General features: G+C 42.7%; 1 protein-coding gene across 3 annotated transcripts; it reads right to left on the bottom strand.

The window, feature by feature from the left end:
- Positions 1-339: 339 nt before the first annotated feature.
- Positions 340-11,449, bottom strand: ZNF26 (zinc finger protein 26). 3 transcript variants are annotated; one of them, XM_010994825.3, is made up of 4 exons: positions 11,008-11,449; positions 4,991-5,146; positions 4,660-4,755; positions 340-2,314 (listed from the first exon to the last, which is right to left on the bottom strand). In XM_010994825.3, exons 2-4 carry the CDS (start codon positions 5,127-5,129, stop codon positions 966-968), a joined length of 1,584 nt encoding a protein of 527 aa, XP_010993127.1. In that variant the 5' UTR covers positions 5,130-5,146; positions 11,008-11,449; the 3' UTR covers positions 340-965. The 3 variants fall into 3 exon arrangements, with proteins under 3 accessions (XP_010993127.1, XP_031298281.1, XP_010993126.1); XM_031442421.2 differs by having other exon boundaries at positions 340-2,311; positions 4,991-5,117; positions 11,008-11,448; XM_010994824.3 differs by having other exon boundaries at positions 4,991-5,117; positions 11,008-11,447.
- Between the last annotated feature and the right edge of the window lie 5,106 nt (positions 11,450-16,555).

The raw sequence follows: 16,555 nt of genomic DNA, 5'->3' as shown, positions 1-16,555 counted from the left end.
AGAGGGCACTGTTATTGGACGAGGGGTAGAATGCTGACCTGTGGCTGGTGGGAAGGACAGCCTGAAGGACGCTGCCACAAGGGTGCACACAACGCAGAAGGGGAGTTCCTCCAGAGACGTCTAGGCTGCTCCTACCGATCTGCGGAGAACAGACCAAACTGCTGGAGTGTGGTCAGGGCTCACTCTGAGACTGTGCTTAGGAAGTGACCCTGTAACAATTCCAGACCCATGACGCAGACCACTGAGTGAACAAACCCATCTGGGGTGAGAACTAATGCCTTTCATTTATTAAAAGCCACATGGTTTTAGTTATATTGCTAAGAAATAAAGAGACAATGCTGATACTTAGCATTTAATAGGGAGGATATTGGGGCATGTCATTTGACAAACTATCAAATATAACGTTACATTTAAAAATAAAATACCAGAATTTTAAAAAATGCTCTTCAGTGTTACTCAGGAAAGTCACACTTGATACCCCTTAACCTTCAGAATATGGTCCTTGCTGTTTCCCTGACCATTACTCTATTTACACATGAAAATAAACAACTTTATTCTCCACCAAGAAAAAGTCTTTTCTTTGTTCTAAAACAGCATCAGATCTGGAATATGAGTCCCCATGTAACATGTCTGTGGGAAAATGCTTTCCTGATTTATTAAATTTACGGGGAGTTCTCAAAATGAATTCCCCAAATTAAATCTTCATCATGATGCTACTACATCTGACACAGGTGCTGCTCCTTACTCCTTCAATGATCCCCTTGTCTACAAAGATGTGCATGACTTATTTCTGAACTCTTTTGCACATTCATTCCAAATATGCCTGGCCTCTCCCTGTACGACTAATTTGACAGGACTGTATTTTTAGGACTTCCCGCTTAGTATCCTGTCTGTATTGTCATCTGAAGCCTCCTGAGGGTCAACGTCTGGGTGAACGCTTCTAACATCCACTCCATTCTGAGTCCTCACTTGTGAGTTTTTCGATGTATTCGAAGCCCTGAATTCCAACAGAAGGACTTCCCACACTCAGAGCATTTCCAGGGTTTCTCTCTGGTGTGAACTCTCTGATGTTCACTGAGAGAAGACTTCTGAGTGAAGGCTTTCCCACACTCACTGCATTTAAAGGGTTTCTCTCCTGAGTGAGTTTTCTGGTGGATCTGAAGTGATGCCTTCCGAGGATAGGCTTTCTCACACTCGCTGCATTCATAGGGCTTCTCCGTTGAGTGAGTTCGTTGATGTATAATTAGCTGTGACTTCCCACAAAAGGCTCTCTCACAGAAACTGCATTCGTAGGGTCTCTCTCCAGTGTGTGTCCTCCTATGTATAACAAGGTATGATTTGCTGCTGAAAGCCTTCCCACACTCACTGCATCCGTAGGGTTTCTCTCCTGCATGAGCTCTCAGATGTGCAGTGAGCTGTTCCTTCCTGCCAAAGGCCTTCCCACATTCACTGCACTGATAAGGGTTATTTCCTGTGTGGATTCCCTGATGTACCACAAGCTGTGTCTTCATATTGAAGGCTTTCCCACAGTCACTGCACTGATAGGGTTTCTCTCCTGTGTGCATCCTAATGTGAACCAGGAGGTAGGACTTACTCCGAAAGGCTTTCCCACATTCACTGCATTTATGGGGTTTCACTCCTGTATGAGTTCTCTGGTGCACAACGAATGGTGACTTCAAACTAAAGGCTTTCCCGCACTCACTGCATTCATAGGGTTTCACTCCCGTGTGGCTTCTCTGGTGTAAAATAAGTTGTGATTTCCAGCTGTAGGCTTTCCCACATTCACTGCAACCATAAGGCTTCCCTCCCGTGTGAATTTCCTGATGGACAATGAGCTGTGACCTGAAAGAGAAGACTTTCCCACACTCGATACATGAGTAGGGCTTTTCTCCTGTGTGGACTCTCTGATGGGCATTAAGGTTTGACTTGGCACTGAAGGCTCTCTCGCATTTAGTGCATTCATACGGTCTCTCTCCTGTATGAATCCTGAGATGTACAATGAGCTGTGATTTACATCGGAAAGCTTTCCCACACTCATTACACACACAGTTTTTTTCTATACTGTGAGCTCTTTGATGCTTCAGAAAATATGATTCTTCATATCCGTGAAACTTTTCAGGATTCTTTCTTAGACAGCTTGTGGTTGAAGCTAAGTTTTGTGGCAAACTTTTTCCATGTGGGTTATACTTAAGGAACTTTTGTCTTGAAGAAATGTGGGTCTTGCTCACGTGAAGTTTTCCAAATGCATTACAAGCATAGCTTCTCTCAACACTTTCAAGTTCATCATTTTTCTGGTACCATTCTTTCCAACCTTCTAGGGAAAAAAAACAAAACACTATTTTAAAAACCATAATACAAACCTGATATAGAATTAAAAAGCTTTAGAACCGCCAGGTAATGAATCTTCTTTTGGTAACTGGCCTCTAACACTGGTTCAAAAGAAATACTGGCCAGGGTGGGGAGGGTAGAGCTCAGTGGTAGAGTGTGTGCTTGGCATGCATGAGGTGCTGGATTCAATCCCCAGTACCTCCATTAAAAATAAGTAAATGTATAAACCTAATTACCTCCCCCTCTAAAAAATAAATAAACAAAAAAATTATTTTTAAAAAATGGTCTAAATAAAGAGACAAGCTGGAAGAACTAAAAACATTAAAAAAAGAAAGAAAGTAATAATGGCCAACTGCACACACAACGTTTAACTCAGTGTGGGGGCAAGGGGAAGTGAATCAAACCAAACCAAGTCCCTTTATGGAAATAGGTAGCAAAATAGCTAGCAAATTAGCAGTGACCAAAAATGTATTTTGAAACCGAAGTTTAAGAAACTTAGCTTGGGCTTACAGCCAGGCCAACTATTTTATACCTGAATTTTTTTATTGCAGGAGTTTACTGAAAAGCGAATTCACAGGATACAGATTGGCTAGGTGTGACATTTAGGTAGGTATGGCGAGATCTGAAATATGAGACGGAGTGAGCAATGAGAAAATTAAGGGCAAGAGCATTTCAAAAAGAAAGAATAGCAAGCACAAAGTTCCTGAGGAGGGTACCTGCTTGGCATGGTTAAGAAACAGAAAAAAGGTCAGGACAGCCGAAACCAGTGAGTGAACAGAGTGAAGGCAGGAACCAAATCAGGCAGGGCTCCGAGGAAGTTTTCATCTTACGCAAAGGAGTCTGATTACAGGGGACCTCGATTCATCTTCTGCTTTTAAAAGGTCAGTGGCTGTTACGTCAAAAATGAATGGGAAAAGAGCAGAGAGACAGATTCAGAGCCACTGCAGTAGTCCAGGATGGCAGGGTAGGGCTGGGCAGTCCTTCTGGAGCTGAGTAATGTGGCTCAATCTGGACACAGAACTAAGAAACATGCTAAGGGACTGGATGCAGGAACCCAGGAGGGGAAGACTGAAGGACTCCTAGACTTTAGACTTGAGAAGCAGCTCTTTGAGACTCAACATACTGGGAGAGAAACACATTTGCAGGAAAAACAAAGGACTCTGTTTTGGATCTTATTACATTTGAGATCTTAGTTAAATATCCAAATGGAGACGGCAGGTAGGTAGTTAGACCTAAGTGCAGTGCTCAGTAAAAAGTAGGCGTCGACAGCACATACAAGGTATTAAACGACGTGAGGGATGAGGTCCTCTAGGGAACGCGTGCAAATTAAAAGAGTTGCCAAAACAGCCCTGGAACAGAAGACATTAGGGTTGGACAGGAGATGCAGAGAGAATGGTAAAGTCCATCTACAAGCCCCAAATAGTGTGATGTTAAGAGGGACAGACAAGTCTGGGCAGCTCCAGTCAGGCACACAACCGCCATCACCCCACCCCAAGACTGCTGCGGTGGGAGGGGGTCTTCAGGCGCTGTCCCACTCCCTCAGGACTTCTTGCTGAATGCTTTCTTCCCAATAGTGGCAGGAAAACTGAGGAAGAAGAGTAATTTCAGAAGTGCCTTCCCAGTCCCACTACTGAGGATGCAGAGTGGGAAAGCACAGGGGAGCTCTCCCGCAAGCACAGAGAGCCAGGAACAGAGTGCAGAACGGAAGGAGGAGGAGGATGTCCATTGTGTGGTCACAAGGCTGGGAAGGAAAAAAGCTTCCACTGTCACTATGGAAGAGCCTTCCAACCATTCCAATATAGGAGGGAACTGCTGATCTGGACAATTCCAAAGGGAAGAGGAAGAGGGGCCAGGGAAATAAAAGTAAGGCAACAAAAATCACTTAAAATCCAGATCTCAGAATTCTTTCAGAAAAGTGCCCAAGAAAGTTAACAGTTGCAATCTCCAAGTGACCAGAATGAGAAACAAGAAGGAAGCAATGGAATCCCTCCGACCAACCAGGGGAGAGAAGGAAACGAAACCTGTGGGTAAAGTTGAGGGATGTAACTGTGGAGGCAAGAGAGAGAAAAATGCCCAGGACCACGGGAAGGAAGGCAGAGAAAGAAGGTGCCAGAAGGAAGGAAACCAGCCCAGAAAGCAGCATTGGAGCAGAGTGCAGAGAAGGCACACCATGTTCTCGGGGCCACGTCCTTCCCTGAGGACTCTCGGGCTCAGCCCGAGTCGCCCCCGTGGTTCAGAGACTTCAACAAGAAGTTTCTGCACACAACACTGCCCGTGTGCCAGCCAAGGTTTACTCCCAACCCCCCATCTTCCCGGTTTCTGCTCACCCACCTGGACAGCTCTGGCGGGAAAGTCTGGCATTTATTATCCATGGCTCTTCTCCTTGCTCCAACTTGAAGATTAAATCAGGTTTGGAACCATGATACCCTGTTCAGGGAAAATCACAAAGGATGTGGGCCAACCTTGGGCACTGAGGGATCAGGAGCTACAACAGGAAAGCACTCATTTGCATCTGGGGAAAGATTACAATTAGGAGGTGAGGGCCAAACAGGGTCTAAGAACTCAGGACCTCTGGAGTTCAAGTCCATGATCACTGAGTACTTCCAAGGTCCCAGGGCAGGTCAACAAAAGATAAAGGGGTGGCGACTTATGAGTCACTTACCCACAGACAACAGGTTGCTATAGTTTTCCAGAGTCACATCCCTGTACAGGTGCTTCTGCGTGGAGTCCAGTAACTGCCACTCTTCCCAGGTGAACTCCATGGACACATCCGTGAATGACAGCAGTCCCTGTGACAACATACACACCGCTCGACAGGCTGCAATGACACCAGGACATGTGGAAAGATGCAGAGGACCAGGGAAAGGAGAAGCGCCCCTCCACGGACTGCCTCCCGCACCCAGGCCAGGGTTTACTTTGTGCGAGAATTTAAAAATACTGCTACTAATAACCGAGCCTCCCTGTGCCAGATATTATTCTGGGTCCTAAAGATTCCAGGACACATAAAACCCACTCTGCTCTCCAGAAGCTTTTGGGCTTGTAGACGGAAAAAACATCTATGCATACCAATAAAAGAAAAAGTTCAAAGTCTGATAACTCAGGGATACCTTGCACAGGGGTGGCGAGGACGATTCTAAATCCCTTCAATGGGGGGAGGGTACAGCTCAGTGGTAGAGCGTGTGCTTAGCATGCACAAGGACCTGGGTTCAATACCCAGTCCCTCCACTTAAAACATAATAATAATAAAATTAAAAATTTTTTAAATTTAAAAATACATAAAACTAATTGCCACTCCCCCTCAAAAAACAAAACAAAAACAAATTCCGTTCAAAATCAGGAACGAGACATGGATGCTCATATCAACTCTACTAGTCAGCAATGTCCTCAAGGATTTGGTTACAGCAGGAACAAAACAAAACACCAGTAACAAACATGAAGCAAGGAAGAAAAACTACAGTCATTATTTACAAACACCAGATTTCCTGACTAAAAAACCCATGAGAAACAGCTGACATACATGAGAACCAATAAGAAACATCAACAGGGTGGCAGTTTAAAAAAAAATCGACATGGAATAGCTCTTTTTTATAAATATATACATATATATTTTTTTTGTTATAGTCAGTTTACAACATTGTGTCAATTTCCAGTGTAGGGCACAATTTTTCAGTCATACATGAATATACATATATTCATTTTCAGGTTCTTTTTCACTGTGAGCTACCACAAGATCTTGGCTATAGTTCCCTGTGCTGTACAGTATAAACTTGTTTATCTATTCTATATCTACCTGTCAGTATCTACAAATTTCGAACTCCCAGTCTGTCCCTTCCCACCCCCCTTCCCCCTGGCAACCACAAGTTTGTATTCTATTTCTATGAGTCTGTTTCTGTTTTATATTTAAGTTCATTTGTCTTTTTTTTTTTTTTTTAGATTCCACTTATGAGTGATATCATATGGTATTTTTCTTTCTCTTTCTGGTTTACTTCACTTAGAATGACATTCTCCAGGGACATCCATGTTGCTGCAAATGGCATTATGTTGTCATTTTTATGGCTGAATAGTATTCCATTGTATAAATATACCACATCTTCTTTATCCAGTCATCCGTCAACGGACTTTTAGGCTGTTCCCATGACTTGGCTATTGTAAACAGTGCTGCTATGAACATTGGGGTGCAGGTGTCTTTTTGAATTATGGTTCCTTATGGATGGAATAGCTCTTTGATACGTTAGTGGTAACCAACTAGAATTTAGAATAAGAAAAACCACAACAATCTAGAAAGTACTCAGTAATAAAGCTTAAAAATACAGGAAAACATAACAAAAAAGACACATGTGAAAATATATGAGTGCAGAGGATTTAAAAAGGAAACACAATAGCCAAGATATGGACGCAACCTAAGTATCCACTGAAAGGTGAGCAGATAAAGACGTTATATATATATTATATATATTATATATATATATAATATATATATATATACACACACACACGTACATAATAGTATATGACAGCCGTTAAAAAATCGAAATCTTACCCTCCGTGACAACATGGATAGAACTAGAGGTATTTACGCTGAGTGAAATAAGGCAGACAGAAAAAGACAAATACCATATGATCTCACGTACATGTGGAATCTAAAAAATTAAATGAACAAACAAAAACAAAAACAGACTCCACAGACACAGATACCAAACAGGTAGTTGCCAGAGGGGAGGCAGGTGGAAATAGGTGAAGGGGATTAAGAGGTACAGACCTTCAGTTATAAAATAAATAAGCCATGGGGATGTAGCATAAGGAATAGGGTCAATAATATTGTAATAACTTTGTATGAGGACAGATGACTAGACTTAGGGTGGTGTCATTTCATAATGTATGCAAATGTCAAAGCACTATGTAGTGCACTTGAAAGTACCATAATATTGTTTATCAACTGTATTTCAATTTTTTAAAAAGAAGAAAAAAAGATGTGAGTAATTAACATTCATGATGTGTAGACTCAATGTGGCCAAGATTTTAATTTTCAACGAATTAATGTATAAATTCAATGAATTTGCAATCAAAATGCTAAGATGTTTCATTTTATTTCATCTAATTATAAGTATTTTCTAACACTCATTAACAAGAAATAAAATCATATGCTTGGACTACTGCTGCTACGATTAGAAAATGAATGTCAAATTACAATACTCAGATACGTTTTTAAGGACATCAGAGACACCCAAGGAAGCAAGAAGGACTAAATAAACCAAATTCCAGTGAGGGGAGAGCTTGTCCCGGGTAAGCTAAGTAAGGCTGCTTAATTCACTGTTGGGGGCGGGGGGTTGTCTAGCCTGCGAATAGGTAGAGAACCATACCAGGAGTAAGAGAAACCAGAGGAGACTTAGATGCCCCCAAGGAGAGCAGTTCTCCCCATGGGGCGTCTCCTGAGTGCCAGTCGGTGCAGGAACTGGGTTGGAATAGCAGACTGATTCTCCCATACTCTCAAGGCGCTCAGGACACAAAGTACTGTGACGGAGGAGCCTGCAGTCGGCACCCCCCCACACCCGAAAACACCGTGAACCAACTAAAGTGGCAACCCAGCCCCAAACTAGCTTGTTGCCTGTTAAGATTAGGTGATCCGTCACTCCCTAACTACACAACAGAGGAAAGGGGAAATGGGCTCTAGCAGAAAATAACATTGGGGAACTATATTCAATATCTTGTAGTAACCTGTGATTAAAAAGAATATGAAAATGAACATATGTACGTACATGTGTGACTGAAACATTATACTATACACCAGAAATTGACGCATTATAAACTGACTATATGTATTTCAGTAAAACAGAATGCAAATTTTTAAAAAAGTAACATTGAACTTCAGTCTCTGTGGTTGTTCCTTTTACACTAACACATGCACACACACACATATACACATACTCACGAGTAAAGAGAGAATGACAGAGCTAGTGTGGTAATATTAACAACTGTGGAATCTGGGGGAAGGTTTTTTTTTAATACAATACAGTTTTTTGGGGGGGTTATTTTATTTTTTGTTACTATTCTTGCAACTTCTCTAGTTTGGAAATTGTTTCAAAATAAAACATAAAATATAGGCAACTCCTAGGGCTTTCTCGCCTCACTTAAAGGGCCCTGCACAATCAGGTCCTTGCTATCGAACTCCCCTCTGTATCCTGCCAAAGACCCCTTTCCACTAGACAAGGCACCTGCTGGTTCTCACCTTAAGGCCACTGACTTCACTGCATCCATAGCCTGAATGCTTCCTCTTCCCCGGCCCTGATCTTCCCATGATCATCGAGTTGTCATCCAGACTCTGCTGAAATAGTGGCTCAAGACAATGCTGCCAATCTAAGGCAGCCACCCAGCCACTCTCTTTCATGTGTGTGACAGTCACAACTTTGTGCTGTTCCTCTGACTTGTCTCCCCTTCTCCTCTACCCTCCATGGTGTCACAGACCCTGTCAATCTTGTTCACCCCCGCATGCCTTAGAAAATTACCTGGCATGATGGTCAATAAATGTTTGATAAACACGTGCACTCAAAAACAAGGAAATACTGTTTACATTTGCTAGTCTTTTAGTGTCTTAAGAGGCAAAAAAGAGCACAAACTCTGTTGGAGATTTGCAAATGTTAACCACTATATATAAAAATAGATTAAAAAACTAATTTCTTCTGTACAGCACAGGGAATTATATTCAATATCTTATAATAACCTTTAATGAAAAAGAATATGAAAACAAATCTGTGTGTGTGTGTGTGTGTGTATAGATATATATATATATATGCATGACTGAGAAATGATTCTGTACCCCAGAAACTGACACATTGTGACTGACTATACTTCAGCTTGAAAAAAAAAAAAGAGCACAAACTCGGAAGACACTCTGCCTGGGTTGGAATCCTACCTCCACCGCCCCTGTCTCCTTGTTTCCCTTACTAGTTTGGGATCATGCGGAGACTCCCCAGTTTCCTCACCTGTGGAATGGGGACATACTTGCCTCATGGGGCCATGAGACTTTTAACAGCTTCATACACACAAGGGCCCAGCCAACGGTGGTACCTCGTAATACCTATTATATCAACAGTAAAGTCTTCTTTATTTAGGTCCTGTATACTTATGTTCACTTGCTTTCTTTTCGTAGTGCTACTGCAAATATATTTTCTCTCACTGTACTTTCTAGACAGTTACTGTTCAAAGATGAAACGTTCACTGATTTTGAGGTTAATTTTACCACTCAGGCCACTAGTGAAATCCCCTTCTCACTGGCACCCAAACTTTTCCTGTCACACTTGATCCTCTAAAAAAGTCTATACTATTACTAGTTGTCCCTTTACATCTTGCTGTCCACAGCCTCATGCATTCCCCTTTGCAACACCCTTTTACCCTCTGCACCATCCTGAACATTCTCTCTGCTCCGGAAAACTGCTTAAGACCTAAACTCTAAGGACCCACTGTACAGCACAGGGAACTATATTCAATACCTGGTAATAATGTAAAATGGAAAAGAATCTGAAAAAAGTTCTGAAAAGAACCTGAGAAAGAATCTGAAATTATTATACATATATGGAACCACCTCGCTGGACACCTGAAACTAACACAACATTTTAAATCAACTCTACTTCAATTTAAAAAAAAGACAAAATTGCTTAAGACCTGTATCTTCTGAAATCCAAGAGGTACTTTTTGGTCTCATTAAATACTTCTGAGGCATTTCATATCATGGCTTTTAGGAAGTTCTCTTTTCTCAAATTTTCAGGGAAAAAAAATACTCTCCAAACTTTCTCTCACCTCTTGCACCACAGCCCTTTTTCACTGCAGTTCTATTCTAATCACTGACCTGAGTCTTCTTGGTCCTTTTCAGGGCTCTCTCTGTCTGTCACACCCTGGGCTTCCACTAACATAGGTGCCTTTAATCTGTATATTTTAGTTGAAAAGTCCCACCCGAGCTACATACTCAACTACAGGCACTGCATATTTAACACATACAAAGCCACACTCTGTCCCTGGATACCGGCTGGGAACATCGCCAGTGTGTGCCACAGCTCAGACGTGTAGCGTTCACTGTGAAGTCTCCATCAATCACCTGCCATAGTCCAGGTGGTCTACTGGTCCTCTCTTCTTACAAAACTGCTCCTTCCTGCTTTGCACCCTCAAATTCCTCTCCCCACCCATTCACCTGCTGTCCTGCCCAATGACTACCCTCCTCCCCAGACTACAGTGCCTCCAAAACAAGAAAGGTACCTCTTTTCTCTGCACTGCCAACCCAGCCTCAGGGTCCCGCACACAAAAAGATACTCAGTATATAGGTATTTGAACAAATGAATGAACAAAAAGGAGGGTAATTTCCTTAATGAGGCCCTAGAGGTCTGGACATGAAGACAACTCAGTACGTGTGTGTGAAAAAGGCGAAATGATAGAGGATAATTTCCTTCACAAGGACCCTCAGAGTTCAGGGTCCGCGGCTGGCAAAACAGCAGTATAACTGCCGGAGGAGAGGGCACCGGACACACCAGGCCAGGAGACAGGGAACCTTTCTGGAGATCCAGAGACGGGGAGCAGCAGGGGGCGGCGGGGGACACGTGAGTTCAAGCCCTGGGTGTTAACCATGAAGGGATGAACATGTCCACCCTCAGTGCCGAGACAGCTGTCACAAGGGAGAAAGTTCCTACTTACCCAACACGAAGCTGTTCGGAACCTGGTGGCCATCCCGCGCCGTTTCGTGCAAGCTGCGGAGGAGAGACCCGAACTCGGAGGGTCTCCTCGCTGCTCCCACCCTGTCCACCCAGCAGGGACTTCGTGGCCCACGGAGGGGGGGTCCGCGGGCACCAGACACCTGCCCGTCCAGGGCTGAGTCCCTCGCAGGGACGCGGCCTCTGGGCCTGGACAGGGAATCGGAGCGATAAGTCTGTGCCGCCCGCGGCTCTGACGCGCGAGCGGACGAGACCCGACTGGCTCCCTCCACGCCCTGGATCGACCTGGGTGGCTCGGCCGGCCGAGATCCTGGTCGGCGCAGGACGTTCCGGGCCGGGTCAACTTCGCGTCTCCGCCAGGCCCGCGGCGACGGAAACTCTGGACTGCCCGGGCCCGCCCCTAGGCACTGACGCCCGGCCGGATACAGCCCCTTAGGCGCGTACTTGACTGCGGCAGCGGCGCGGCGCACGCGGAAGTACGTCATGGCGGACGAGCCGGCCGGAAGACAACTGCACTTCCCAGAACCCTCTGCGGCGGGTCCCGGCTCACTGGCCGGGCGTCCAGGGGAGGCGGGCCTGGGGGGTGGGGCGGGGCTTGGCGGGAAAGGCGGGCGGGCCCTGCAAGCGGCCCGGTCCGCCCCGACCCCGCCCGGCGCCCGCCCCTCGGCGCCTGCCCCGCGTCCGCAGCGCCCACGCGGCCCCGGGGAGAGCCGGCCTCGATGCGGGACCGGCGTGCTCGGATATTCTCGCCGAACCAGGTGGAATTCAGATCAAAAGTCACCGCAGAGAAGGACACGCTGTGAGGCTACGAGCGGCAGTGCCCAGGCTTATGAAGCAGTTTTGAGTATCAGCGCACCAAAGAATAGTTACCAACTTCGTAAAGGAGACACCACAGTAGATGAAAAGAGAAATAAGCACATCAGTAAGAGCAGACACGAACCTGCTCCTGTTTGCCCGGTCCAAGACAGAGCAAACAATCCTCTCTCCTAACAATGCAATAAAACTGTAGATCATTAGCATAATTTTAAATGGCCTTTCTGCCTGAAAAAAAATTTTTAAAAGCTTTCTATTCAACAAGTATCGAATGAAATAGGGAGATACAGACAAAACTCTGACACAGACAGAGACAACCTTATACAAGAATTTGTGGGAGAAGAGCAGTGATGACAGGAAATTTCATAATCTTCAGTAATTATAACGGTAAAAACAAAACAAAAAAAGTGAGTTAAATTCTCAAAAAGCTAAAGAACAAAGTAAACCTAAAGAAGGCAAAGGAGAGGAAATACTAAGGATAAAAGGAAAAAAAAACCCACAAAATAAGCAAGAACAGGAAAGACTGAAATAACACTACGAATCCACTCAAAGTAACTGACATATACAGAATGATGTATCTAAAGATTGTTAAATATGCATAATTTTTATATGCACGTGGAACATTTTCCAGGCTAGGTCCTATGGTGGACCACAAAATAAATCTCAATAAATTTGAAAGGATTGAAATCATCCAAAGTATGTTTTCTGACAACAGTGGAATTAAGTTAGAAATCAACCCCAGAAAAAATGCCCATCCCTGAACCGGAGTCACATGACTGATGGTCCAGCCATTGGCCCATTGTATACATCCAACACTTAATGGTCTGAAGCTTTGCTGAAACCACATACCCTAAGCATAGGAGGATCGTTTCCTAAAGGAAAATTGAGACGAGTTATCAGAAGAAAGGTAATGGATGTAGGAAACGCAAAAATAAAATTTCTCAGTTCCTCTAGTTCTGGAATTACTGACTCCCCAATACATGAATGCACTCTGTCTCATGGGATAGCCACAGCATGAAGAAGCACTGTAACACATTTTCAGCACTCAAGTCAAGTTGCAAATCCTCCAAATTAATTCTTGACTAGGCCAGTGAATTCTGAGCCCACTATATTGATGAACTGTGGTGTGACCTGTCATTTGAACCATGTAAAGTATTCCCGTGGCCCTCACATGGCATATCCTTCTTTGCTCCCTCTTTGCATATCCTTTATTTTTTTCTCTACTTAAATTCGAAGGTTCGAGTAAGTAAGGGCTCCTATGTATTTTGTTTCTGATTTTTGCAATCAGTAGATTCTCATCAGCCAGTTAGTTGGTTAGTTGATGGTTAATGGGTTAGTTTATTTACATGGAATATGCCTAGAAAAATTATTTCTTCATTTTTGAAATTCTTTTTCATGATCGTTTCTTCTCAGTGTCAGCTTTCCTGATCGTCCATTCTCTTTCTGTGTTTTGTTGGGGTGGGTGGGATGGAGGGGAATGGAAATCTACTGTGTAAGCCAAGGATTTTAATACTAAGGGACTCAGCAAAGGATGAGACAAATTTATTTCTCTAACAGAGATTTATAAGCCAGCCAGAACAAGGAGTATATACTGCAGTAGGCTGAGTTTTGCTAGAAACACACTTTGTAATGGAGATTGATGAGCAGGTTGTTTGTGAGGGAAGGAGGGAAACAGGACTGGACAGAGGGAAAATTTGAAGAGTTCCATTGTCAAAGGAAGCCTCAGCTAATCCCACAAAAATTTCTGAAGCTGGTCCTTCAGAGATTTCCAAAATTGAGGCAAAGGGGTGAGGACTTTTTACCCCCATATTGACCAGCTGTTGGATACAGGATGTCCCCAAGAAGGACACTTATCTTAGGTGAGGCAGCTCCCTTCAGCTTGTTATGGAAATGACAGGCCAGCCAAGAAACAAGCACCACTCAGAGGGTTGGAGTACTCGGATTTATTACGCCAGCGGGCTCAGAGGGGCTTCTGCTCCAAAGCTCTGAGCACCTCTAAGATGTGTGCATGAGGTTTTATAGGGTTAACTACAAGCTTGGGGTATTCAGCCAATAGGCATGGAACAGCTTTAGCAGCATCATTATCACAAAAGTAGAGGCAGGGAGGCAGCAAACCAACATTTCAAGGCCGGATATGTCTCTTTGAAAATCCAGCTGGCTAGCAAAAACACATGAGCAGGGAATCAGCAAACCAACACTAATTAACTTAGATTTACAAGTTAGCCCAGCAGAACTCAAATCAGTAATCCAACGCTTGATACACTTAGATTTGTGAGTTAGCTTGTTAGCCCAGCCCGGCTTTTCCTTTACCAGCTGAGGGCAATTTCTTGAGAAGGACTCATTTATGGCCCCTCAGAAGGCACCACAGTTGGTATCTGGAGGAGTGAGTGCCTCAGTCCTGAAGGAGGTTGTAGGTTGTATACCAGAGTACCAACGACGCACACAGGGCAGTAAACCACTCAGATAAGACTGCCCATGGGCATTTTAAAGATTTTGCAAGAAAATCAGCCTATTGTTATGAAGTCAGTTTCTAAACAGAACTAGGCAAAACTACTGGGAGATATACCCTGGGTAGAGTCAGTACCTATACTTAATGAGGAAATTCATTTGATTTGTGTGAAAAGTAATATTTATACCAATAATGATTTCCAGATTTTGATGAGGTATGTAGAGTTGGAGTCACCTAAATTTTTTTCAGCTAGAAAAATTTCTCGTTATTTTTCATTCAGAAAAGTTGAGCTTGAAATTTCACACAAATTCTTCGGTGAATAGGCCTGTATTGCATTTTTCTTTTCTGAGTCACAACTTTGTATTTAGACCACCCAGGTTTGGATTTTTGATCTACTAGTAAATAGCTTGTGGCACTGGGTTTAAATAAAAGTGGTTGGTAAATGTTACCTACAATCACAGTGCAATTCTTGTCATTACAAAGAATGTATAGTTGCAGGGCAGTGGTCTTGGAAGCCCTTGAAGGTTTTTGGTTAGCACCAGCAATATAAATTGATACTTAACAAAGATAAGTCTTAAAACAAATACAGAATGTTTTGGAGGTTGGGGAGATTAGTGGGAGAGAGTTTACCACTTGTTATATGACTGCAGATACACAATGAAGAGTATGATTCTAAACTGGCTTCTCCAATTCCTTAACCTCACAATACTTTCCTATATTTTCATTTCCCTCGATTGTGTCCAGTGGTTTCCAAAGCTTAGGATTTGTTGGAATCACCTAACTTAGTAAAAACATGTGTTCTTTACTCAGAGGATGAAACTTGGATATTTGCATTTTAAATAAACTTGCTACATGAATGTGATGCTTGCCAAAGCGTGAGAAGCACTGATTTACCTCTTTCTCTGATATCCTTTCTCACTTTGCTAAACAAAAATCTCTTAATTTTCAGTGCTCTTATCCAATTTTGAGATTGCAAATCCGCAGTCAATAGCTGCTTGTGCCATTCATGTCTCATTGGTGTTATCTGAAGTTCAGTGATCCCACTTTTAGTACAGAAGTCTCCTTACTTCTAAAATATGAAATCAAAGTAGGAGGGGTTTTTTTTTTTCATTTTCAGACCGGAAGTCTAGGATATATGTGAAGATAACTCATCCCAACACAAAATGATGAAACAACTTTTAAGCCATGGTCTTAAGTGTTCCAGTTTCAGAGAGAATTAGGAATGTAAAGGCTAGTACATGAAACAGAAGGGAAATCAGAAGACACTATCAGGACCTAGCAAGGAATCTCTTCTTTCAGCCAGCATATAAACCTTCACCTATATCTGAGAATTCTTACTGGAGAGAAACTTTACAAACATCTAAGGGTGAAAAATATCTTAGCTCTAACACAACTCTAGCCCAACACCAGAAAACACATGCTGGAATCAAACTCTTTGAAGATAATTCCCTCATGTACAGAGCAAACGTTACTCAACATCCTATAATTTATAGTGCAGAAAGTCTCTCTGAATGCAATGAATGAAAATGTGTGTGTGTGTGTGTGTGTGAGAGAGAGAGAGAGAGACTGGGACAAGCTGTACCCCAGAAATTGACACATTGTAACTGACTATACTTCAATAAGTACATAAATAAATAAATAAATACAATGAATGTGGTAGTCTTTAAATGTTACTTACTCCTTATTGAATATCAGCATACTTATACTAGATAAAAGGTCCTAACTATAAGTAATGTGCGAAGAGTTTTAGTTATTGCTCAAGCCTTGTTAAACATCAGAGAATTCATACTGAAGAAAGACCCTGTGAAATATAACGTGTGATAAACCTTTCAGACACTGTGAAGACTTCATTACACATCAGAGACTTCTAAGCCAAGAGTCAGCTTTAACTAAATTAAGCCAAGAGAACAGGTCCTATGCCCATTCTGAAGAGTTTGAAGAATCAGTTATAGGGGTATTAATTAAATTGCCTACTTAAAAAACAAAACCTTCTGTGCCATTTAAAAAGGCACTAAGTAGTTGATCCAACTTAGATGATCGATTGATTTATCACAATCAATTAGCACCAGGACCTAGGGATGATCATACTAGGTGAAATAAATCAAAGACAAATATCACATCATGTCACTCACATGTAGAATCTAAAAAAAAGTTAAAAATGAATTTATTTACAAAACAGAAACAGAGATAAAAAACAAACTTATGGTTACCAAAGAGAAAGGGTGGGAGGAGGGATAAATTAGGAGTTTGGGATTAGCAGATAAACTAC

This window comes from Camelus dromedarius, chromosome 31 (assembly GCF_036321535.1).
Source record: "Camelus dromedarius isolate mCamDro1 chromosome 31, mCamDro1.pat, whole genome shotgun sequence".
Lineage (NCBI taxonomy): Eukaryota > Metazoa > Chordata > Mammalia > Artiodactyla > Camelidae > Camelus > Camelus dromedarius.
Note: the sequence above shows the minus strand (reverse complement) of the source record. Positions and strands in the feature narration are given on the sequence as shown.